Below are 26,013 nucleotides of genomic sequence, written 5' to 3'. Positions count from 1 at the left end.
ATATGGCGAAACCCAGAATAGACTTAGAATACAAATGAACGACTAAATAGCTTGTACGTGTTATTCTTTTGTATTTGTTCAGGTGTTAGTTGAATATGTAACATTCACTGACGAACCAAATGAAATGAATGTTTTGATGACACTCGCATCGGAAAGGCAGTCTGTCTCCGTTATCGTCAATAAAGATTGGACGTCTGATTCATGGGGAAAACCATTACCATTCTTTAGTAAGAAGGGAGCAAATACATGTAAGTCATTATAAATCGATTGGGCCTTGTCTGCAAGTGAGTTTATAATCGAGTAGTTTAATGAACATCTATCGTGCTATTTGAATGTTTTGTGTTCGGGCCCAGGTCTTAATCTACAATTGCCGCTCTGGTAACGGTTTCAGACCGAAAGGTTGGGTTGCAATAATAAAAGCTCTTTGGTATTGCACTGGGACGTTAAATCAAAGTGTAATATATGTGCTATATGAGAACAATGTATTTCATTACTATTTCTATTTTGATATCTATTTATTTATGCATGTTCACAATTTCACAATTCATTGAAGTTAACATCACATGAAAAATTAATATAATATAACAAATAATTTTCAATTTTACAATCCATTTGAATTAACTTCACGTGAAAAAGAATATAACATTGTTTTATCAAAGACAAGTGAAGTTGCAACTAATATACAGTTTGAAGAATGAACACACAAAGGTGATGAAACATAAGCAAATAGAGCTTTAATCGTTACAACACCTTTCAAATATATAATATATGACAAATAAAATTCCTAAAGTTTTGTAGTTTACACTATTTACAAAGTTTAAAAAAAGAAAGAAAACAAAATTCGTTAAGCCTAGTAACAAAATTATGTTAGATTTAATTAGATCTGATATATAGATTATAATGTAAGTAACATATACATATGTTATACATATACATTCGGTATGTAAATAGTGTTGCTTTAAATGCTTGAAGTAAGTTAAGAGAATATCAGGTTTATTGATTGGCACATCAAGGACACACGAAATAGGTCACCTTCTTGTCAATGGCAATCTGAATATATAAGACTAATATTTGCCTTCTATTCACTCGCTTTTTCATTAAAAGTTATGTACGCTAAATATAGAAATAAAATAAACACAGGTTTGATAAATATGATTTTGATGATCATGTTAATAACTAGTGTTTTTTGTTTAGATATTCACACTGCAGTACTGATAATTGGTTTTTCGTATATTTCACAGCTATTTCCCTCATACAGTTACATGACACAGAGGGAAGCACGTTACTCTGGGAACAGAATAGTGTGTACTATAACTATGCCAAAGGTACAATCCTATTCACATCATGAACTTTTATGAACACATGAATAGGTATGCACAGAGAGAGGGGGGGGGGGGAGATAGAGAAAGGGAGAGAGAGAGGGAGAGAGAGAGAGAGAGAGAGAAGGGAGAGGGGGGGGGTTAAAAGGGGGAAGAAAGGAAAATTGAAAAAGGGAGGGGAAGAGAGCAAAACAAGTGAGAAAGAGGAGGTAGAGATGGGATGGAAGGAGAGAAAGAAGAGAGAGGATCGAGGGAAAGAAGAGCGCCTGGGAGAAAACGAGAGAAGAGAGTAGGACAGACCGGAGGGGTGAGAGAAGGAGGAGGAGGAGAGACGGTCGGAGAGAGAGAGAGCCGGGAGAGAGGCACGGGGAAGAGGGAGGGTGATTGATAGTAAGCGGGACCACAAAGAAAAATGAGGAATATGTGTTATTGAATGCTCTTTACGGATTTTGTGTTTCCTCCACAATGTATCTGGACAATCAATACTGAAGTGTGTTATTCCAGGTGAAGACCATGATACAATGACGATTCATAACACATTGGATAATGAGGTGGAAATAGAACCGTTTATCAAGCAGTTAACCGTTACTATGGATGGATGTATCATCGTTCTGTCATCTCACAATGTACTCTACACATCACAATATCACCAGAAAGTTCTCATTAAAGTAAGTTTTGTATACAGTGATTAATTTTGATGATAACAACGGTATTTATAAAGTCTTATAAAGAGTATATACTAAAAGCGCTGGATTCTTAACAAGTAAACCGGTTTCTCTCAAACAAATACGATTTATATTAGATGCGCTTTTGAATTAACTATCTTCTTCATTCCAATGTAATAAGAATCGCAGTTATATCATTTTGAAGCCTTCTCATCCATTTAATGTTTGAAATAAGTTGGTACCAACAGTCCTCTGTTTTTTCCTTTATTACAGCACTCTTCGCTAGCAGTGCCTGACAATGATCTGGCTATTTATACCAACTTCGTTGATCAGATTTATATTTTGCAACTCGATGGGTAAGCTTCTTCATATTTTATTTTTAATATCAGTCAAAACATCCTAACTACCCTTCTCATTTATCAAGAATTCCATGTATTACCCGGGAATTACTAGCGGTTTTTGTTGGTTACGGTTTTTATTTTTTATATTTGTTTCCAATCTACTTTTACAGAAATGAGGCAGAAAGGACAAGCTATTCGTTGAAAGCTGACATGGGAAGCATTGTAAACCAGCTGGAGCATACTGAATGTATGGTTAGTATGAGTCATTCCATAACTTTTCAATTCATTTATGAAATGAAAATCAAATCCATTTAGTTCTGCCTTCAACTTTATCTACCCATTCAGAAAAGTGATATTCTTTGTGGATCAGGTGAAGCTTGTGTTTATTATTAATCATGTTGATAATCATGTATACTCTCTGTTTTGCACGTAAATTTGTTCATTCCTCAGTGTTTCATCTGGTGTAAACTTTAGGTCACCATCCTAGTCAAGCATCGCTTATGATTGCGGTCTCCTGCACTGTTCCACTGATAGTTAGAATAATACTTTAAATTTATAATAATATGTTTTAGAAATATTACGTTTCGTTATAGTATGTATATATGTACATAAAATTTGACATGAAGTTATATCGTTTCTTCGTTTGTATATTTTGTAATATAACTTACGTTTATATGTTCTTTGTTATTCAGTTATGATATTTGGAAAAATGCAGAAATAAATCAAAATTAACTTGCACCGCGTTATAGTTGATGAGCCACGGAGATATGGACCGCATGCCATTTAGCAATACATTCATCTGCACTTGTCACTAAATCCTCTACATCATCGTCCACACAGGAAAGAAAACATCAAGTAGCAGGAATTCCTTGAACGCTCATTGGTCACTCAGTTAAGGCCGCGGCGGCGGGTAATTCAACGCTGATTTTACGTTTATGTTTTTTCTCTTTCTTTTCCTTTGTTTTTCTGGGAAAAAGATTTGATTTAAATGAGAGTAATATCTATCTACTGACTCATTGATTGCAGTACCTCCTTTTCCATGTTAGTATTTCCAGTTTAAAGAGGGCCCACAGTATGAGGTTTATTATGTGGATCTGAGAGATTCGGCAATCATCTGGGCACAACTTGTATATTCAGCTGACAGATACAATGATATCGAGGTTAGTACTTTACAAGTCACCAAGTCACTACTTTAGTACAATACTTTGAAGCTTTGCATCAAGTGAACATAAATCATTCCGTTTAAAAAGCAACGTAATCAGCATTATGCTTGTATGATTTTTTTGTGTAATGTCAAGGTTCCCTAGTGTTTACAAAATATTAGAATCAGATGCATATGATTGTCAATTAAAGGTCACATTGTCGAATTCAAATGTCTCTTATGAGTTCTTCCTTTTTATAGTAAGTTATATCAGAGTTTTTTGAAAAATAAAACATAGTTTAGCTCAGTATTATAATCAAATTAAACTGACATGAAAGTTTTGATGGGCTTCCTAAAACTGTACTAGTGTATTATGTCTTTTTTCTGATTAGACGGTGATCAATCGACCTGACAAACTTATCGTTGAAGAGCAAGTGATGACTGATTTCAATCCAGGGAGTAAATTGATCAAGAAGGTAAAATAATTATTTACACAAAATGTGCATATACACTGTCGCTCATAAAGGTGGAATATTTTAGGGATTACCCCAATTTATGGAATTATTTTAAAAATTATTTAAAAATAATAGATCTAGATAATAGTATACATTTTCAGATTTTATTGATATCTACCTGGGTGATTGTCAAGTAGCAGAATAGAAGTAGAATATGTGCAATAAACATGAATAATTAATTAATTAATAGGCAAGAGATATCAAACTTACACGAGTACATCATGATATAACGATGTTTTATTATTGTTTGTCAACTGAATAAATACACTGTCAAGGTGGAATATTTTAGTTTTACCCCAATTTATGGAATTATTAAAAAATTATTTAAAAATAATAGATCTAGATAATAGTATACATTCTCAGATTTTATTCAATAATAATTTGCTAATGTGTGTTTTGCGGGACTGCTAAAGCATGTGTATGCTACTATGCTTATTAACTAGGGGACTTACGCCCTCAAGTCATAAATGACAGTAATGAGGATTAATGCCCCACAAAAGGGCACTAATATAGCACATCGACACGGTATTGATCCTGGGGCCTCACAGTTACGAGGCCATTGCTCTGTCACTGAACCATGACTGTTCGCAGCGGGGGCTAGGGTAGGGGGCAGTTTCCATAAATTAAAAAAAAAACAGAAAATGCAAAAAATTTGCAATAATTTATTGCATTTTACCCCGGTCCCCAACATAAAAAAAAATCCTCTGGACTGCCATGCATTATGGCTCAAGGCATGGGCACACAGAAGATTTTTTCATGTTGGGAACCGGAACTGGAACAATAAATTATTGAAAATTTATTGCATTTTCTGTGTTTTTTTAAATTTATGGAAACTGCCCCCTACCCTAGCCCCCGCTGCGTACAGTCATGGTTCAGTGACAAAGCAATGGCCTCGTAACTGTGAGGCCCCAGGATCAAAACCGTGTCGATGTGCTATATTAGTGCCCTTTTGTGGGGCATTAATCCTCATTACTGTCATTTATGACTTAAGGGCATAAGTCCCCTAGTTGATAAGCATAGTAGCATACATATGCTTTAGCAGTCACGCAAAGCACACATTCGCAAATTATTGTTCAGTAAAATCTGAGAATGTATACTATTATCTAGATCTATTATTTTTAAATCATTTTTAAAATAATTCCATAAATTGGGTTAAAAAAAAATATTCCACCTTTATGAGCGACAGTGTATGTATTTTCAATTGCACTTTATATTGAATAGTGACCTTTTCACTTTTTCAATATTCTTTATTTTGTAGTTTTTAAGGCATGACACTTATTCTGGGTTTATGCAAGAGCACTTTAAAAAAAAGTCGACAAACTATTTTACGATGTCAAAAATATGACTTTGTCTGATTGAATATATACATGGGTAATTTGGTTCGTCGATATTTCATCACCCCTATAATGAAGTACGTTTATGTTGTACATCTCTCTCGTTTAATGATGTTTACAATATACTAAGGAATTATTACATTCTTAGCCTTTGAGACTTGTTTGAAACTTAGTCTTAAACAATGTTCATTCCTTACTGGACCAGCTGTTGCTAAACGATATACAATATACGTATGCTCATGTCTGGTAATATTTTGTGTTTCAAACTATTTAAGATTTTTAGAGTGCGAAGTAATTTCTTGTTTGAAGAGGGCAGAAGATATGAAGAAGCCTTGGCTTTAGCTACAGGACTGGTTACCATAGAGATGAGACCAAGAAGATTGGGTATAGGATGCCACTCTCCTTCCAAAATGGTAATTGGTTTAAATCATTGATAATTGTTTGGTCATCTAGTCCGTGAAGTTGATTATTAATGTTTTCCCTGTTACTCAGTCAAGAGTGACTCGATATCGTCAGTGAGTAGTTCTGTGAAGAAAAGGTGATAAATAAACGGAAACGTACACCCAAAAACATGATTTAGTTCTGCTATTCCGTAGACGTGAATTTCTTGGTATTAAACTTCGAAATTATATTACCACAACCTATTCTGATGTTGTTTCAATCATTAAACGGTAATGACATATCACGGAGCATGCGAGGGCCTGTCTTCTCACAAGACTCTTGCGTGTAAATAGGAATTATGATAATACATAGTAAAGCAATAAATTTAAGAACATAGTCAATGAAGAACTCCGACTCTTCAACGTCTTTTAAGAGCAACCTTAAATCCCATTTGTTCAATTTCGCGTTTTGAAGACAGACATTCATTCATTCTTTCATTTTTGCATTTTCTTTCTTATGTAAATGTACACGATTCTTTGTCATGATGTAATGTGTTCCCTAATATTTTGAAGCGCCTTGAGCATTTAATTAAACTGGATAATGGCGCTATATAAATATCAAGTATTATTATTATTAATCATAAACATTGAACATTTTCTTTCTTTGTAATCGATGGTACCTTACTGCTTGTCAGAACAACATGTTATATGATTATTTATCTAGGTATCTGAGCTTGAGATAGGCTGCCCGCCTCATAGACACATCAGAGTACATAAACCAACCGAATGCCAAGATTATGGCTCATATATCATCAACAGGTTAGTTCAGTGCTATTCGTTTTTCTTAATTGTTTTACTACTGAAGATTTATCAAATTTCGAATTTTTTTGGAAAGTTAAAATTTTGATCCAACCATATGCGCATTTAATTTATCCAGGCTGTATTTTTTAGTATTGAGCATTCACCATCGCTCTGTTCGATATCTGCATATTTTTTATCCAACGCTCTCTATTAGGAGATCCTACGTCCAAGAGAATGATGAACCACCTGCAACTGAGATGGTAAGAGTATTACTATTGGAAAGGGTTTGCTTATCATCTAAGAGAATGGAGAGGTATGGAGAAAACATAAACGAATTAATAACTGGAAGACATCGTAACATTGGTTGCTATAAGATGATTTTTAACTCTCACTTTTATAGAACATTACTTTCAATCAGTACTTTTGATCTATGCATGAAGAAGGGTGAGATAGATAAAAGCCTTTTTCTTATACATGCCTTTGTACACATTCATTGCATGAATGTATAAGGAATATTCTCTGTTATCTTGCCAAGATGGCGAGATGGTTTAAGATACTAGCATTTCTTATATTGTAATGTATTTCTACTTCAGCCATATTCCTAGTTCATGTCGGGACTATATTCCTGTTAGGAGATGGAAACCCAGTGAAGATTTTCTATTTCTTATTGTAATTGGATATGTCCATATATATTTGTTATCCCTGCTTATATGAAGGTGTTAAATAAAGAACGGACCTAAATTACACATTCAAACATCATACCGACTTGCAAAGAAAGAGGGACAAAACTTGTCTGAAATGGTTAGAACTTCATGTCATAACATCCTTTGCCTCATTTATCAAGTTTGTTCTGTAATTAAATCATTTTGCATTACAATGTCTTAAAAAAACAATGTAAAAGATATTTCAATGCTCACTTCTGTTATATCATTACGTTTATTATTGTCCGTTATTGTTTATATTATGTTAACAGAAATGAAAAATAAATTCGCTCTGTATAGAGCTACTATACTATACTATACTATATTCAAAGAACCTCTTTATGTAGGGGAGACGAATCATTGTTAAAATGTGATTATTTTTTTCTCCAGGTTGTGGAATATGACAAACAGTTGTATGGATGCCCTATAATTCTGACAGTTAAGGATGTATTCAAACCAGAAATTGATTTGTAAGTTTTTAGATATTATTTGTTCTTCATTATCATTAATTTTTGCACAAAGCAACTTTGGCACAAAGTTTTTTATGCCTCCGCTACAAAGTAGCCGGAGGCATTATGTTTTCTGGTTGTCCGTCCGTACGTACGTCCCGTTCTCGTGATCGCGTTATCTCAAGAACCAATTGATGGATTCCCTCCAAACTTTGGTCATGTATGTATCTTACAGAGCCAATGAGCTGATTAGATTTTGGGGTCACAAGGTTGAAGGTCAAAGGTCACAGGGCTCATTATGTATGCAAAAATAGCTCGTGATCACATCTCAAGTACCGATCGATGGATTCCTGCCAAACTTGGGTCATGTATGTATCTAACAGAGCCAATGAACTGATTAGATTTTGGGGTCACAAGGTTGAAGGTCAAAGGTCACAGGGCTCATTATATATGCAAAAATAGCTTGTGATTGCGTTATCTCAAGAACCAATTGATGGATTCCCTCCAAACTTGGATCATGTATGTATCGTACAGAGCCAATGAACTGATTGGATTTTGGGGTCACAAGGTTGAAGGTCAAAGGTCACAGGGCTCATTATATATGCAAAAATAGCTTGTGATCACATTATCTCAAGAACCGGTTGATAGATTTCTGCCAAACTCAGGTCATGTATATCTTACAGAGCCAATGAGCTGATTGGATTTTGGGGTCACAAGGTTGAAGGTCAAAGGTCACAGGGCTCATTATGTATGCAAAAATAGCTGTGATCGCATTATCTCAAGAACCAATCAATGGATTCCTGCCAAACTTTCGTCATGTATGTAATTAACAGAGCCAATGAACTGATTAGATTTTGGGGTCAAAGGTCACAGGGCTCATGATGTATGCCTATAAATAGCTTGTGAGTGCATTATCACTAAAACCGACAAATGGATTACAATCAAACTTGAATTTTTTAAATTGCTCTATGGCAGAGGCATCATTTTCGACTGCGCGCAGTCAAAATTCCATCTAGTTTTATATTCTTCGAGTTGACTTTGATGTGTTCGGTTGCTTCAAAGCTTAACATAGACGATCGGTAGCACACTGATGAAAGTCCTTATATATGGTATTGTTTACTTTATCTTCGAATTGAAAGCATCCATTTGATTGTTTCTCTTTTTTTTATTAAAAAGAATTACTCGTATTTGATTAATTAGCAAGGAAAATAATATCTCCAAAGTTTGCAATTTCCTTGTTATAATAAAAATAATAATAATAGCCTAATAGTCCACTCCAAATTTTATTAAACCGAAACGGAAATTCTTTTTACCCAATTGATCGTGAGCCCGGCAGATCGACGTTGCTCTATCCCTTATTGTTGAACGCCAAACAAGGTAGCAACAACTCCCATCTTTTAACGTCTTCTTTTGGTATGACGCGGCCGGGGTTCGAACCCACGACCTCCCGGTTGTGAGGCGGACGCTCTACTGACTGAGCCAACACTCCGGTAATTCTCCCTTATATAGTGTTGTCAGAGGAGTACAACTAGTGAGATACCCAGCTAAACACTTGCGCTTAGAGACATTTGTATTAAGCGCTATATATAAAAATTAAATAGTATTATTATTATTATTTGCCAAATGTGTTGAATGTGTTAGTCGAATTCTCTACTCAAGCAATATCTTTATCTAAAATTACAAGGAAAAATGTTGGAAAAAATGTAGAGTTGATATTCTTCCTTTAAAAATAAATTAAATTTCAAGTAAATTAAGTTAGATATGGTAATGTTGTATTGGTCTATTCTATTCTATAGCAAAATTATGAATTGTAGATGCTTTATTTACTCGTTTACAGATATGATGAAGACGTGTTTGTAGAATCAATGACAGCTGGTTTTGTGATGTGGGAAGACAATGGAAGACATGACTTTACCTATACAGCATCCATGCAATCGGTAACCATTTTATGTACCGTGGTCGTCTAGTTTTTCATGATTAGTAGAAGAAAGTTCACATGACTTTATTGCTCGAAAAGATAAATCAGTCAATGTACACGTAATATCATTCGATCATGTTTATGTCATCGTGCTGCAAGAGAACAAACCAACGTATGAACAATTCAAGACTGCATTATATTCATCAGTTTAATGAAGACCCATTCATATTCCCCCCGTCAATTAAATAAAGCAATTAATCAAGATAGATAGATAGGTATACAGGTAGATATAGATAGATACAAATAGATAGGTAGATAGATAGACAAAAATTGATAATATTCCTATGTCTGTGAAAGGGGTAACTCATGACCAGTCAATGTAATCTTTTGCAAACAGGCTGGGTGTCTGCGATTGGCACAGACATGGGAGAAGATGAAAGAAGGCGTCAGTGATGATCTTCCAGTTAAAGATATATGGGGCCCTCATGTAAGTACATAAATAATTGGGCTTTATATATGGCATGGAAAATATAAATTGTTTGTAAAATCTGTTTGTCGCTTTCTCAGATATGCAATGAACGGTGGTTTTCATAGACTCAGAATTAGGACGCTCAAATACATTTAACCATATTCATCCCTATACTTTGAAGACAGGTAGAGTAACTTCAACCAAGCGTCCACATAGAACCAAAATGCATGTATTGCACCTGGAAACAAAATAGGATTGAAGCCAGTAAATTTAGTAAAAGGAAAAAAAATACACCAGACTCAAGTTACTGCATCCGTAGTTACGCCCACTTTTAAAAAGCATATATTGAATATCTTCTGATCCCCTCCCGATCGATTCCTTCTGATCCCTCTCTCTTGCAGAATTATAAGAGTTGCTTCCTATACGAGGTAACAGAGACACGGTTGCTCCATGACTCTTATCAGATCTTGAACCAGTCTGGTGATAACAGTGTTAGATGGCTCGCTACTGGTGATGATCAGCTTTATCTCTTTTCACTACATGTAGTAGACCCTTATTACAGGTAATGTTCATAAATCCTTGTTCAATTAACTGACTCAGACTTATCGAATTTACTAACGCGATAACAAAATACATTTAATCTAGACTTTTTAAATGTTATTCCGAGCCTGTGAATCCTTTCCAGAAATTCATGACGGCTTTTCCGCTTTATAGTCGCGAACACGACCATATAGATTTTACTTTTAAAGACGGGTTATTGTGTTTGCGCCTTATCATCTTATATATCAAACATCGAACACCTACTTTTATATATGTTTAATCACTATTAAATCTATTGCGATCACGTCGATGATTATCTATTCTTTTATTGCTATGATAACGTTTTTGCTTTTATTTGTTAAAGCTTGATAACAAAATTTAAAAATCACTTTATGCGTTCCTGTTTATGTAATCTATCGGAGAATATATAGCTGTGATTATATCAAATTGCATAACTTGCATGCAAAGTTGTTCTAAGGCTTGTCGAGATAATTATGGAGTGGTTAACTGCCGCAAAAAATTCCGCCTTGGTCTGCTCGTCACTTCTACTAGAAGTCTGAACTAGATGAATGACAACTACAAACTATAAATAAAAGGACTTGCGCGCAGGGGCGTCGCTAGACCTTTTTCAGTGGGGGGGGGGGGGGGGGGGGGGGTGGGGGGGGGGGGGTGGGGGGGTGAAGAGGCCAACGATTACCGACAAATTAAATGTCCAATATTTACAAATTCAACCCTATAAACCTGGGGTCTATGGACTATCTATAGTACTTGCATATATGCGCAAAATGGTCATTTTCCTCGACGACATAAATATACGAATTATTTCTTCAATTTAGTCGGCGTCATAGCTATATATTTTAATGCAGGCGCGGACCTAGGATCTTATTTTAGGGAGGGGCGGTAGTGAGCAAGAGAATCACTTAAAAGCGCGCTCATTAGCTAAGACGTTTCCTTAAATTATTAGGAAAAGAAGACGATTAATTGTACCGTTTTCGACTGGCAATCCTTGGCTGAATGAAGTCCCCCCCCCCCCCCTTCCCGCGCGAAGCGTGAAAGCTTTGACGTTTTATTAAATTATTATAAAAAAGAAGACAATTTGCTGTACCGTTCTCGACTGTTTATCCTTTTCTGAATTCAGTCCCCCCCCCCCCCCCCCCCTCACGCGCAAAGCGGAAGCTTTGACGTTTCATTAAATTATGAGAAAAAGCAGACGGTTTCAATATAGAGAAAGGAAGACGATTCATCGTACCGTTTTCGACTCTTATTAAGCCCTATTCATCTGAATTCAGTTTCCCCCACTCGCGCGAAGCGCGGAAGCTTCGACTTTTCCTTAAATTATTAGAGAAAGAAGACGATTCGTCGTACCGTTCTCGACTCGTCTAAATGAAGTTTTCCCCTTCCGCGCGTAGCGCTGAATTTTTGGCGTTTCATCACAGGAAGACGATTCCTCGTACCGTTTTCGAATCTTATTAAGCCCTATTCATCTGAATTTAGTTTCCCCCTCTCGAGCGAAGCGCGAAAGCTTTGACGTTTCCTCAAATTATTAGAGAAAGAAGACGATTCGTCGTACCGTTCTCGACTCGTCTAAATGAAGTATTCCCCTTTCGCGCGAAGCGCTGAATTTTTGGTGTTTCATCACAATATAGAGAAAGGAAGACGATTCCTCGTACCGTTTTCGAATCTTATTAAGCCCTATTCATCTGAATTCAGTTTCCCCCTCTCGCGCGAAGCGCGAAAGCTATGACGTTTCCAAAAGTTATTAGAGAAAGAACACGATTCCTTGTACCGTTTTCGACTTTAAATAAGCCCTATTCAAATGAATTCAGTTTCCCACTCTCGCGCGAAGCGCGGAAGCCTCAACGTTTCCTTAAATTATTAGAGAAAGAAGACGATTCGCTGTACCGTTCTCGACTCGTCTAAGTGAAGCTTCCCCTTCCGCGCAAAGCGCGGAATTTTTGGCGTTTCATCGCAATATAAAGAAAGGAAGACGATTCGTCGTACCGTTGTTGACTCTTAAACCTTGTTTGAATTTAGTTTCCCCGAAAATTTTAAACCTCTGATTTCTTTAGCGATAGGAAAGTGAAGACAAGTATTGTAGTTGTAGTCACTCTCAAAGTCGTCACAGCGGATAAGAAGCCACAGTTCGTAGGGAGAAAAAACTTGTCGGCCGACCGACAATATACATCTCACCGACTTCAAACTTCTGCATTGATATAGTACACGAGGATCGAGCAAGAATACCGACACAGCTGACCCGACACAGCAACATATTTACCTGTGTCTTTCTTGCTCCCTCGACGAGACGACTCCACCCAACAACCCTTTCTCTCTTTTACTCCCACTCCTCTTCTCTCAGACTCTTACCTCCCCTCTCTCTCCTCTCTTTCATCCCCGTTTCTTTTGTTTCCCTTTCACTCTTTTTTCTTCTCTTTTCCTTTTCTTTCTTTTCTTTCTTTTCCTTTCTTTCCTCTCCTCCCTCTTTTTCTTTTTTCTCTTTCTTTCTTCTCTTTTCTTTCCTTTCTTTTCCTTTCTTTTCCTTTCTTTTCCTTTCTTTCTTTCTTTTCCTTTTCTTTTTTCTTTTCTTTCCCTTTCCCTCTCTTTTTTCCCTCTTTTTTTCCCTCTCTTTTTTTCCCTCTCTTTTTTTCCCTCTCTTTTTTTCCCTCTCTTTTTTTCCTCCCCCTTTTCTCTTTTTCCCGACAGCAGCGCAATTATACCGACAATATCCTGACAGGTGGGGGTGTCGCACCCCCCCACACCCCCTTTGGCGACGCCCCTGCTTGCGCGTATTCGCTGAGGTGTGTGTATACAAAATACAGAAATGTGAAGAGTTACATCTTGAAAACTTTGCCGCATCATGTCTGAAAGAGACTTTCATTGTGACTACATAAGTAAAAAAGACGTCCTAACAAGGTGATTTGGCATTTAAATACATTATTTGGTGCAAGAAGCGTATAAGTACTAGTGTAAATTATCTAACTATGATGTTAACATTATTTTGCTTCACTTGAATTGCGCTAAAGTTTCTGTAGTTACGAAGCGAAAGTAGCTGTGACTAAGTCGAATGAGAGACCAGTAGAAGTGACATAGACAACTGCACATTTACAGATCACACTGCAGTTAAATACCCTTTGCTTTACTTGATATGTTCTACAGTTACTGTAGCTTGGAAGCTCGGGTAGCTGTGATCGTATCTGATGAAAGCCTGGTTGAAGTAAGAGAGACACCACTCCTACGAATCTCATTAGGAACATTTGCTGGGCTGACTGGATCAATCCTTATAGCTACATACTTCTATTACAGACGTGGTCACATACATGATCTTGCACAAGATTTACATCGTAAGTATCTCTCATTAATCTTGCAACATATACTTCTGATATTAATATACCTTTTGTATCATATTCCATTGAATACATATACGACCTATCTTCAATATTCAGCCATATCAGTGTCTTGTCTTAATAAAGTAATGTTAGCCCACATCATTGGCAAGTGAAAGTGAAAATAAGTATAACATACATGCATTTTCATTTTTGGAAGTAGAAGATTTCTAACATTGTATACTCTTCAGAAATCTTGAACAATGATTGTTTAACATTTAGTCTTCTTAAAGTTTCATTTGTATATTTTTATTTATCGTTTTAGATAATTATGGGGAAAAAGCAGAGCCAGAGGAAGACCATGAACAAGGAGACAACAGTGATGACTAAAATTGCCTTTTTCAGAGTTCAGAAAATGCCTAGGACATCAATGTTGTTATTTCTCCCCCATCTCTCTCCTATAATCCTCAGCTCTGAAAAGGAGTGTAACCTTTCTTTGATCGCGTTGTACATTCATGAGCTCTCATAAAATACCAATCATTCACTCATCAAGTTACACCAATTTCTATAAAGGATCAACATTTGTTAAAAGCTGAATAATCATTTTTGAAGTTGATTGTAAAAACATCTTTCTCGTATTCAATACCATGTTATCTCTTTCTAGTTACTTGATCTTACTTGATATCTCTCTGTCTGTCTTAATAGCTGCCCCTCTCTAATTTCTCTCTCTCTCTCTCTCTCTGTCTTTCCTAGCTACCTCCTCTCTGATCTCTCTGTGTCTTCCCTAGCTGCACCTCTTTAATCTTTCTCTTTCCATCTGTCTTTCCTAGCTGCCCCATTCTCACTCTTTCTCCTCTCTCTCTCTCTCTTTCCTAGCTGCCCATCTCAGCTCTATTTCTCCGTCTTCTCTAGCTGCCCCTATCTAACATCTCTCTCGTGTAATTAGCGTTTTTAATTCACAATTCCCCATGGTGTATTAACTTTTCAGTACTCCTTGAATCTCTACCAGCTCATGATTAGTCTACAGCTGTTATCTGACATGTGTGTATAGTCCATGTACTGCATTCTAAATTAGTATTACAGTACTAATGTGTAAAGGCATCATTAGAGTGTAGAAACAGAATCTTGTGTATATCTTTCAAAGTTTTTATTATGTGAATAAACAAATTTTCCTATTATAATTAACCATTTGATTGTCTTTGATCTCCTTTTAAAAAAAAAATTGAGGTAGACAAATTTCCACACAATAAAGCAATGACATAAGGAGTCGAATGAGAGCACTGATTTGAATACATTAATTTATCACTTTTAATGTTATATACAAATAAATAATGCAAAAGTTTTTATTTGAAATATTGTTCAATAGCATTTTATGATGAACAGCATTTACAAAATGTTAAATGTAAACATGACCGATTTATATGGCAAAAACCCACTTTGTTGTTCTTCCCGTTTTAGTTTTTTAACCTACAAGTGCCAATGACTTTGTTTAATGTGTTATCTTTGAAAATGGAGTCATACAGTATTTCTGCTGCAGTGCCCTTCTATGGATAGTTATTTAGTTGAACATTTAAAGCATTTCTAGCTCTGTATAAAGCTGAATGTCCTGTTATACAATACATCAACCTGGGGGGTTTAAAACCAAAGATCCAGGCAAAATGATGTGGGTTTGGGGCTATATACGGATGACATTTTTTGATTTAGTTACAATTTAAAACTATGTTATCTAAAGTGTTTAATTCCTCTTTCTTCAAAAATACACAACACATGAATTATGGCAGATATGTTGTTAGCTTTTATTTAGTTTTTAAATCAAATAACAAAAGAAACAAAAAGAGAAATGGAAAAAAAAAAAAAAACGAACTGAAAAAAGAAAACAATTCTGAACAAGTTATAAAATATTTGAATTTTCACCGTTTTTTCTTCTTCAAGAAAAATCTTCCATCACGGAAAGTCAGTGGTTCAATTTCAGAAAATAATGCAATCATTCCTTTTCACACCAGATCATTTGTCATAATCATGTATGTAGCAATAAGAGCAATGGGCAATGTTGAATAGACCTGTATTCAATGGGCAATGTTGAATAGACCTGTCTTCAATGGGCACTGTTGAATAGGTATTCAATGGGCAATGTTAAATAGACCTGTATTCAATGGGCACTGTTGAATAGGTATTCAATGGGCAATGTTGAATAGGTATGTATTCAATGATACAGATCAAACATCCTCTGAACCACCCTCAGTCCATGGGAGGATTCCAGTTGGTCTGTAGTGTACATATCCTGAATTGGCCACAGACATGTCAGTTCATAAGAATGTAGACAAAGTACTGTACTCTTATGATGTCTTCTCCCAAGAGTCCTGTCTGAAGAGAAGATGGAATTTATCTATGCATCATCCACCGTCTGAAAAGAAAAAGAGAAACATCCATTATTCTTTTATTAATTGCTGAATTTTACTCTTGTGTACTGATATAAAACAAGATCAATTTTCCTTCCATTGGATTGCTAGAATAAAGTTTTATTGAGAAAACTGTAAATGTTCATTGCCTCCTTTATTACGCTCAATAATCTGTCTGAAAACTGTGATTGAAAGATATTTTTTTCAAATCAATATTACATTTTGTACCTCAAAGTAATTCCTTAAAATTACAATCTAGACTATTTAATCACCGCTTTCAAAAACGTAAAATTATCTCAAATTGCTATGCAAAATGGAACTAATGATAGACGACCAATTCTAAGTTGAACCGCCCTGTTCAAAAGCTCTATTATTGAGCTTGAAATCCCCACAAAATTATTTGTTAAGGATTATCTAATAACATTTTGTAACACATACTACATAATTTGATATAAAGATTAAATATGAAACATGAAATAATGCAACAGATGCAATTCCATTGCTCATGAGTGATATTATACATGCATCTTCTTGTAAATTACAAAGTATATATTTTAATACCATATTAATAAAGTTCAAAGTTGACTTACATCTTGAACCAAGAGTACCACTTTGTCCAACGTTCCTTGTTGATTGCGTAAGATATGTCCATTGTGCTCAATGGAAGCCAGTAATTGTAGGAAGTGACTAAGGTATTTCTTCTCACTGTCGAGCATAAGAAAAAAAAAGAGAAAAAAACAGTAAGAGCTATACAATACATATTGTTTACATTTAAATCATCCCATAGAAGACTTCCAAAGTAGATCAACTGAATGATTCTTCAAAACATATCACAATTAAAATATGAAGGAATCTACACTCTGTTTAAATACAAATTGAATCAAAGATTACATCCCTTCAATTGTCATGAAATATCTGTACTTTAGGACCAACAATTTTATCTGGAAAAGCAAAATGATTCATATTTGAACAGGAGGACAACAAAAAGTATACACTTGAAAATAGGAAGCCTCCAGATTATTACATTGTCTGTACATGTCAGATGAAAACACATTGTTTACAAAACAAAATAAACGATATGTATTTTTTAAAAAAAGTAGGAATGTTTTAATGATTTCTTACCTAGTAGAGTAATCCTCCTCATCGTAATAATCATCAATGGTTTTCATCTTGATATGGGCATTACTTAGTGAAGATACTGCATGAAAATAAAAGTTGATAGATCAATAACATATGTTCTGATTCTCTCCTAAGTATTCTCTAACATTTCAGGTTATGATGAAAATCAGTTTAACAAATCCAAACACAGAGAGAAATCTTGTGCAAGAAATAACATCTGTAAAAATCTGTCTACATATGTGTGCAAGATGAACATACAAAACAAGGTAAATAAAATAAGCAAAAAACTATTCTCATACTTTAAATGATAGGCCGGATAATCTTTCTTAAAACTTCCAATACTATTCTTTTGAACCATTTTTAATAATAGTTATGCAAGATTATAAGACCTTTACAATACACAGAGGAAAGAATATACTATAATATAATTCAATTACATTTATAAAACAAAAGTACCTTAAGAGACCTAAAAATTGCCCAAATTGATCATAATTTGTGTTTTAGTTTGCAATTCAATGCAAATTATGATAAAAGAGGTACAGTTATCATTTGTACAATCTCATTATTAAACAAACTAGTTTCAAGATTCAGAAATCAATGATTCCCTGTATCATCTAAGCAAATAGCTCAATTTGTGGTACCTACTTAAAATTGCAATCTTAGAATAATCTTAATCTCTTAATAAACGTAATCTGAGAATTTCAGCAATGGAAAACAAGAATGTATGCCCAGCAAGAAATAAAAGATAGAAGGATTGTAGATTGATCCTGACTAACATGTTGGTTTAGGAGCCAGTGGATGTGTGTGTATACCATCATCAAAGAGAGCATCTTCAGCTTCTTTCTGAGAAGGACAATCAAGAATGATTACATGAGAGTATTTATGCGCACCTAGCTGCTCTGATTGATTCTTCATTTCTTTGACACAAATGTGCCCTTGACTTAATTCACAGTGTTGAATGATACATGTATGTGCTTGTTATAACATTCATTCAAATATTATGCTCATACATTACATTCAGCACTATGTTCACATAGTACTATTTCATTAGTTCAAATGATATCAACTAAATTTTTATGAGACCAACAAATATCTACATGTATTTAAAGCATATGCACAGAGAGTGCTCATTACTTGTTTACATCATGCACTTGATAATCACTTTCATCATGGTTAAAGACATGTAAAACAATAGAGTACAGGTATAGTGTCATTGTTTGATGATTGATGATGATTATCTACATTTTCATATATATGGAGCTTGACCTACCAAAGCAGCTTTTCTGAGAGCATCTCTTTCACTGGCTGCATCCAACGTCAGTTGAAAGTTATCTACCAACACAGCTACAAACAAACTAGAAATCAAACAAATAAAAACAATTATCATTCTTAGTGTCATGAATAACATCTACAAAATCAAACTATGATCAAAGGAGTAACAATATTGTTATGTTCCTTGAAAAATACAACAAATGTGCAAGAAATGCCTTATTAAATACTAAATATTTGTTTTGATCAAAACAAACTATCTTGTTGAAACCATATTTCATGCAATCTTAAAATCTGATTAAATGATTACTCTGACTTACTTGAGAAAGATGAAATACTCCAGAGCAATGTAGGTTATCAGGTAGAATATTATGTGGAAGTTATCTGTAACAAAATGATAATAAAAAGAGATATGCATCATTTAGGATTATAAAATGGCTCTAGTATTTTAACCATCGTGATTGGTCAATACGCGTCACATGACATTGAAAAAAATTTGATGCAAGCACGATTTTGCAGAAATGAGTGCAGAAAAAGCGCAGTAAAAAGTTATATTGCACGGTGCGTACGCGTGACCATGGAGATCCAGTGCGCGCGCGTACGTTTAGTACGCGCTCCCTCGAGTTGCATTGCAATTATTGTAGGCTACGCGTAGCTAATATCGTACGCTCCACCATGATCCCCAGCGCAACGTACGCGTAGCTTAGCTCTAGCTAGCTAGCTAGAGCGGCCAGCGGGGTATTATTAAAAAGCAAATTTTTATTTTACTTTTGCCTTGGATTTAGGCCTGTTTTGACTTTTGGATTTTATAATGAAGCCAGGAATTTCAGCTGTCTGATGTAGACTCGTCTCTAGACACCCTATGCATTTTATTTTTAATAAAACAATGAATCCCGTGGACTTTTTGGTAAGCCTGCAAGGTCTTAGACCCTCATTTTATTTCTAGAACCAACATAACTCTAAGTTAGATCTAGATCGAACTCTCGTATACCAGTACTTAAGATCTAAACTTTTGTTTGTTGCTGTTCGTGTCGCTATTTTATAAAACAAATAACGCACTTGACCCTGTTGTGCGAAACGTAAATGCAGTGTTCGCTCGGTTTCTTCAGATGGTTCGCACTGTCAACTCGCCGCAAGCGGCTCGTTGCACAGAGCGGCACCAATCTAAAGAAACCTCGCGCGTACTGCATTCACCGCTATTGCACTCTGGGACGTGCGTTATTTGTATACTATCCATCACAGGCATGTATATGCTAGGTATCGAGTGCACATTCCACTTAACAGTCTAAAAACTAAACTGTGACCTACTTGGATCTCATCTATGTAAATATAGAACAACAACAAAAGATAAACCTAATTGTAGAACTAAATGTTGTTGTTGGTTGTATTTTGGGCGTTCAGTCAAATTTGCCTATTTACGCCTATAGTCTTGTTCTTTTGTTAAATCAGTCGAGGTAGTCAAGTCCATGGCTTTGATACTGTGCATGCCTTCGCTTCGATGGTCCCCTGCTGGAGATGTAGAACTAAACTAAATTGATAAACCTAATTGTAGAACCAATTAAACTCTAGACCTACTTGGATCTCTAGCTACAGCATCTGAGTAGATGTAGAACCAATTAAACTCTAGACCTACTTGGATCTCTAGCTACAGCATCTGAGTAGATGTAGAACCAATTAAACTCTAGACCTACTTGGATCTCTAGCTACAGCATCTGAGTAGATGTAGAACCAATTAAACTCTAGACCTACTTGGATCTCTAGCTACAGCATCTGAGTAGATGTAGAACCAATTAAACTCTAGACCTACTTGGATCTCTAGCTACAGTATCTGAGTAGATGTAGAACCAATTAAACTCTAGACCTACTTGGATCTCTAGCTACAGCATCTGAGTAGATGTAGAACCAATTAAACTCTAGACCTACTTGGATCTCTAGCTACAGCATCTGAGTAGATGTAGAACCAATCATCCAATGTAAGGAGCTGGAACAGAGTAAGAGCAGCAGATCCAATGTTTCCAAATCTCTCTTTGTCAATGTCAGCATACAGACCACGACCTATCACAGCAAATATATCTGAAGATGATCAGTCAAGGAAACATAATCACACTGCTCCAGCAGGCGCCATGATTTTTATTATTTTTTGTAATAATTGAAATTTAGTAAAATACATTATTATAAAGCTGATGATTACTCATGCATCTAATGCAGATGTGTCTGATATGGTTTAATGCAGCTCTTGAATTATGTATACTAGATTTGAGTATTGCATTTCATGCATCTGTATATAATATTACATTCAAATGTGGTTAATAAGAAGAATTGTTGAAGTTTTGATATAAAGATTGCATATTCTTTTTGAACCAAAGTCTCTTTTTTTTTCTTTTAGATGCATATTGAAAGTTAAGAGAAAACTTGTATACTTGTGTGCAAAACTATTTTGAGAACACAGCCTCACCAATCACAGCAAGTTTCAACGAAAAAGGATACAGAGAAAGAGAGAGATGAGCATGATGATGGCCCCCATAGATTGAACCGATTCTAGACAGGTATTCATAATCACCTGTAAGCTCCGTAGAAACCTAGGAGATTATTGAGAATAAGCAATGCATAAATATAATCTTCAGACATGTACAATCAAATCTTACATAGGTTAAGAAAAAATAAAACTAGAATAAAATAAAACTTGAAGGGAAATGACAACTACCAAGATACACCTTCGTTCAAAATTTGAATAAAATCCCTTAAGAAATGTGGCCTATAGTGCGCACACTAAACCATCCACAACAATATATGGCCTTTTACCCTATAGAAGATGGAAAACTGGGGTCAGCATCACCACAAATTGTAGGTGTGTAGATTATACCAAGGTAAACCTCCATACAAAATTTGAAAGAAATATGTCAAGGAATGTGGCAGTTAGAGCCGCATACAAAAGTATGACGCGGCAGGGGGGAGGGGGTACAATAAAATTGTAAATGGAAGTAAGTAGAAGTAAGTGGAATCTTTAACTTGATTGAGGAATGTGCTAATGTAAAGACAAATGTCGTATTTTGTTGGAAATTTCTTGGCCATTGAGAGGAAAGTGAATGTCTCCCTCTGGCCATATACCAGTCAGGCAGAGCATGCAAGATTGGTATAGTTTAAATATCAACTAACACACGGGTACATCCATTTTATGGCATCTTCAACAATGGGTCTAATCTAGATTTTACCAACAGTACAAAGTATTCATTAGAATAAACCTGAGCATTTTAAAGATAATCATCTTTGGATACAGTGTTATGAAGTCATACAGGAACTTGTCAAATTGTCTAATGTTCACTTCCATTCATGATATGGATTGTGTAAAGTACTCACATCCATCGTTTAGTGATGTCATACAATGACACCCTACAAAGCGCGCCCAATTCAGATTCATTGGTGTGTTTTTACATTATAGAGCAACTTCCTGGATAGTCCTAATCTTGGATTCTATGTTAACTGACCTGACTGTTTTTAGTACTCTGAGGGCTTTCAATGCTCGCATGGCTCGGAAGATACTTAGAATGGCAAGAATCTGAACTTCACCACCATAGAAGATCTCAATCCCAAAGTCAGCCACGTTAGATATAACAATCAGAAAGTCTGGGGACAAATCATATCATCTAAAATTAACATAACAAAACCAGTCCAAGTTAAGAATTTTGTTGAGTTGTTCCGAATCTACAATGTTGAATAGAAAATAATGTTCATTCACTTCTGTGCCCCATGCACTGATGCAGTATATCAGAAGGATCATGGAGTGAATGCATGCTTGGATGGCCTTAATGTATGATGAAATACGATCTTAAGATGGTAATAAAGAAAATTATAAAAAGAACTGTCCAAAAACATACAGAAAGATATTTGTTATATCCCATACACTGAGTGAATTATTTATCAGTGATATGAAGTTTGTGGATATATATACTTTTATATACCTCTCTTTAGTATATTGAATTAATCTACATCTGAATGGTCGAAAATGGATTCGTGATTTTAGCCATGCCCGCAAAGAACCAAACTATGCCCATAGCCCCGGGTAACGGGTGATAGTTAATGACAAAGATGCAGAGTTAAATTTAGTTGAGATCCCCATTGATTTACATGTAAAAAGTTTTTTTTTGCGAGCGCGGATACCATACAGTGTGTAGTTTTTCGATAAATGTTTTAGTACGAATGAATCTCACCCATAATGTTCCACATTTCTTTGAAGAAGTCCCAACGCCAAACATAGATCTTAATAGCACACTCCATGAAATAGATGACAAGAAGGATGTAGTCAATAAGCTTGAAATGCCATTCTGTAAAAAATACAATAGAATGGTAATGGTTTAACAATGGTCCTTTGGCCAAATCTCCCATCCTCATACTGAGAGATGGCAGTTCTGTGACATAACTTTCAATTACCTCTCCCATTTGATCTGTGGTAAACTTTTATAAATTTCTTATTTATTTAAAGAAAATATATAATTATACATACACACAATTTGAAATTATTGCATTTAGGTTTTACATAACAGATCAATTTCTTTATCAACAACCAAAACAATTGTAATTTTCAGTACAAAGTAAATGGCAGAAGTGATTGAAATCTACACTTGTATGTCATAGAATTGTAATTTCGCCTTTTGTCTATTTCACATTGTAACTGTACACTTTTATTTTAATTTTTCTTTAATTTGGCAGATATTTCTCAAACTTTTATTACAGAAACAACTCAATATCAGGGTGGACTTCCCCCTTTAAAAAACATATAGGCTGGAAAATGGGAGTTATTCATGAACTATGAGAAACTTCGAACAGCCTCTGAATGAGATAATACCACCAAAACCAATAGAACCTTGTAATGACTAACCTGCTCTAACTTTAATTACACTGAATGTGAGAGCACACAGCATAAAAGCATTGAACAAAATAACACAGAGGATGAACCCAGTAAAGAGAGGAGATTCTGTCAAATCATAGAGCTGATGTCGTAAGAATCCTGCATCTCCAAGAATCTTGTTTCTCCTCACCTCAAGTTCCTCCTCTTCTTCATCCTCATGTTTGTTGATATCATGAGCTTGATAGGCATGTGCACTACGCATGGAATCTAATCTGGGAACAAGACAAACAATGCTCACATTTGAAAAATAGTCTACGGAAAATAAAATGAAACAGAAAATATACTCGATCAGGAGCTTCTTATAAAATTAAACAAGAATGTTCCTGAAAATGTATGATAAAAAAAAAAAGATGCAGAAACCAATAAATCAAATCAAATCAAATCAAATGTAAATACAAAAAACACAAGTAAAAAAATGAATGCAACTTGTTGTAACAGATAGGGATTACAAATTTAATATAGGACTTGAGCAACTTTTGGAGTTGAATAAAAAATAAAAAAAGTTTGAAAGATGACATACTCATGGTTATCAGGATTTTAACAATCACTGCAACTGTTGGATTGCTCAAATTTCAATTCATAGAATCATTTATTCCCATGTAGTAATGATTTACACAACAATGACTGGGCTGAGAGAAACAGATAAAGATAAAGATGATACCAGGTATGGTATGGGACGATATGAAGCAACATCTACATGTAGACTATTGATCAAATTGCTGTGTGGCCATTGTAGATTAATAAACATAATAAATTAGTCACATTATAGTCACATTAAGAAAAAAAAATTAAATTAAAATGAATGAAAATGGGTATCATAGCATACAGGACAAATTTCGCAGACCTGGCCATAAATCTATTGTCTATACATGTAAGTACCAAGCCATGATTAAAGCTCTTAAACTATTTAATAAAATCAAGTGAAACTTTCTATATATAATTACAATATGCTCACATTATAAAGAATTAGTAAACTTCCTTAAATTTGTTTTGAGTTTGTTTAGTGTCTGCGTTGAAGCTAACCTCTTAAGCGTTGTTTCATCTAACTTGCTCTCTGAGTTATCTTCTCCCTGTAGATGTTGAAGATGGGCTGGTAGTACAATACTCTGAGGTCCAAGCATGGTCTGTCTCCTTGCTGCTAATCTTGATACAGGATGAGCAGCAGCAGCCTTCTTACGATGGTTACGCATTACATTGCGTTGATAAGATAGAGACATCAGATAGGTGGCAGAATTGCTTTTCTGGAGGTCATCTTCTGAAGCCATATTGATCAGGTCTGTTCTCATCAGCAAATAATCCTCTAAAATGATTGATTAAGGGTTAAATTATCCTGCATCCTTACAATACAGTGTACAAAATGTTTTGTTTAATTTTACTTCAATATGAACAGATTACAAATAAATGCATCATAAACAATGTTGTTCTTGACTAACCTAGAACTTACAGTGTAGAAGCATGACTGAACATTGTCCAAAATACATAAAGGCGCGGATCCAGGATTTCTTAGGGGGGGCCCAACGTCTTTTTTTTTTTTTTTGCTCCCAAAAATTTGAAAACCGCGCCGGCCGAAAATTTGCTCAGTGCGGGGGAGGGGGGGGGGGGGGGGGGGGGAGAGCACATATTTTTTTTCTCCCCTTGAAAATTTAAAAATTTGCACCCCCCCCCCCCAAAAAAAGGTAAAAATAACATGTTTTTTTTCCAAAGAGGGGGGGGGGGGGGGGGGGGCTGGATCTGCCACTGCTTTGTTTTAAGGAATAATAATCCAAAAAAGATAAGAAAATTGACACGAAACAGTAATTAAGAAACAATCATCCACGCGGTGGGTGAGTGCCTACACTCCTCTCAGAGACAACCTCATAACTCACTGGCCAAGACGCTGGGAGATACTCCAACACGAAAACGAAGGGTGAATGCTTCACAAAGCTATCGCTACTTGGCTCCTGCTCTCACACCTCTCTTTCCGACTGGATCAACCCCTCACTCTTTCATAATCTCTCTCTCAGTTTCAGGATCACGCTCATGCACCACTTACTAGTCTTGACAGTAATTTGTTAATTCACCAGAACTTCAGTGCAGAGGCCGGTACATGATCAACAAAGAAGGGCCCATCACATAACACATCGACATCAGCCTTTAGTTTTACAGAAAGTGATTTCGCTGAGTTAGAAATCCATGCATCACCATACATTTGTGTTTGTCTGATTCTGACATGTGGAGCCACTTTCAAAGCTTATTGTTTTTCCGCTTGACTTAATCACGTGTAGTGCGTGTGAAAATTTTACCTTGTCGAGCTCAGCAGAGCAGCTGGCTCATAATATCAGCTGTTTATAAAAACAAATCGAATATCGCGCGCGCGCGGCGCGGTCCATCAGTGACCTTTACCCTTTGCCTTTATCATGTCATGCTGGCTCGGAGCTCGATGTGCTT

At 35.6% G+C, this 26,013-nt stretch overlaps 2 protein-coding genes across 5 annotated transcripts; one reads left to right on the top strand and one right to left on the bottom strand.

Annotated features, from left to right (window-relative positions):
• Positions 1 to 1,243: 1,243 nt before the first annotated feature.
• Positions 1,244 to 15,148, top strand: LOC105438278 (cation channel sperm-associated protein subunit epsilon-like). The gene is made up of 15 exons (XM_011665900.2): positions 1,244 to 1,325; positions 1,824 to 1,987; positions 2,258 to 2,340; positions 2,496 to 2,577; positions 3,372 to 3,485; positions 3,859 to 3,942; positions 5,591 to 5,728; positions 6,420 to 6,514; positions 6,711 to 6,756; positions 7,588 to 7,667; positions 9,484 to 9,583; positions 9,962 to 10,051; positions 10,435 to 10,595; positions 13,727 to 13,911; positions 14,219 to 15,148. Exons 2-15 carry the CDS (start codon positions 1,841 to 1,843, stop codon positions 14,281 to 14,283), a joined length of 1,470 nt encoding a protein of 489 aa, XP_011664202.2. The 5' UTR covers positions 1,244 to 1,325; positions 1,824 to 1,840; the 3' UTR covers positions 14,284 to 15,148.
• A 102-nt stretch (positions 15,149 to 15,250) lies between these two features.
• On the bottom strand, positions 15,251 to 25,982 carry LOC100887923 (cation channel sperm-associated protein 1). 4 transcript variants are annotated; one of them, XM_030999084.1, is made up of 13 exons: positions 25,869 to 25,982; positions 24,610 to 24,886; positions 23,557 to 23,798; positions 22,889 to 23,002; positions 22,166 to 22,304; positions 21,168 to 21,259; positions 20,604 to 20,753; positions 19,001 to 19,064; positions 18,682 to 18,766; positions 18,188 to 18,254; positions 17,415 to 17,490; positions 16,883 to 16,997; positions 15,251 to 16,297 (listed from the first exon to the last, which is right to left on the bottom strand). In XM_030999084.1, the coding sequence occupies exons 2-13, from the start codon at positions 24,870 to 24,872 to the stop codon at positions 16,280 to 16,282; spliced, it is 1,425 nt and encodes a 474-aa protein (XP_030854944.1). In that variant the 5' UTR covers positions 24,873 to 24,886; positions 25,869 to 25,982; the 3' UTR covers positions 15,251 to 16,279. The 4 variants fall into 4 exon arrangements, 3 of the variants coding, with proteins under 3 accessions (XP_030854944.1, XP_030854941.1, XP_030854943.1); XM_030999081.1 differs by having other exon boundaries at positions 25,619 to 25,902; XM_030999083.1 differs by having other exon boundaries at positions 25,647 to 25,902.
• Positions 25,983 to 26,013: the final 31 nt, after the last annotated feature.

This window comes from Strongylocentrotus purpuratus, unplaced genomic scaffold, assembly GCF_000002235.5.
Source record: "Strongylocentrotus purpuratus isolate Spur 01 unplaced genomic scaffold, Spur_5.0 spur5_scaffold_5, whole genome shotgun sequence".
Classification (NCBI taxonomy): domain Eukaryota; kingdom Metazoa; phylum Echinodermata; class Echinoidea; order Camarodonta; family Strongylocentrotidae; genus Strongylocentrotus; species Strongylocentrotus purpuratus.
This window is presented reverse-complemented; position numbering and strand designations above follow the sequence as displayed.

Bases quoted from the DNA above. Each gene is read 5' to 3' on its own strand.
- LOC105438278 (XM_011665900.2), top strand. From the start codon at position 1,841: ATGACGATTCATAACACATTGGATAATGAGGTGGAAATAGAACCGTTT. The intron at 6,515-6,710 runs GTTAGTTCAGTG...GCTCTCTATTAG, and splicing joins GGCTCATATATCATCAACAG to GAGATCCTACGTCCAAGAGA. The intron at 13,912-14,218 runs GTAAGTATCTCT...TTATCGTTTTAG, and splicing joins TCTTGCACAAGATTTACATC to ATAATTATGGGGAAAAAGCA.
- LOC100887923 (XM_030999084.1), bottom strand. From the start codon at position 24,872: ATGAGAACAGACCTGATCAATATGGCTTCAGAAGATGACCTCCAGAAA. The intron at 23,799-24,609 runs GTTAGCTTCAAC...TCTTGTTCCCAG, and splicing joins GATGAAACAACGCTTAAGAG to ATTAGATTCCATGCGTAGTG. The intron at 17,491-18,187 runs GTTAGTCAGGAT...ATTTTCATGCAG, and splicing joins ACTGGCTCCTAAACCAACAT to TATCTTCACTAAGTAATGCC.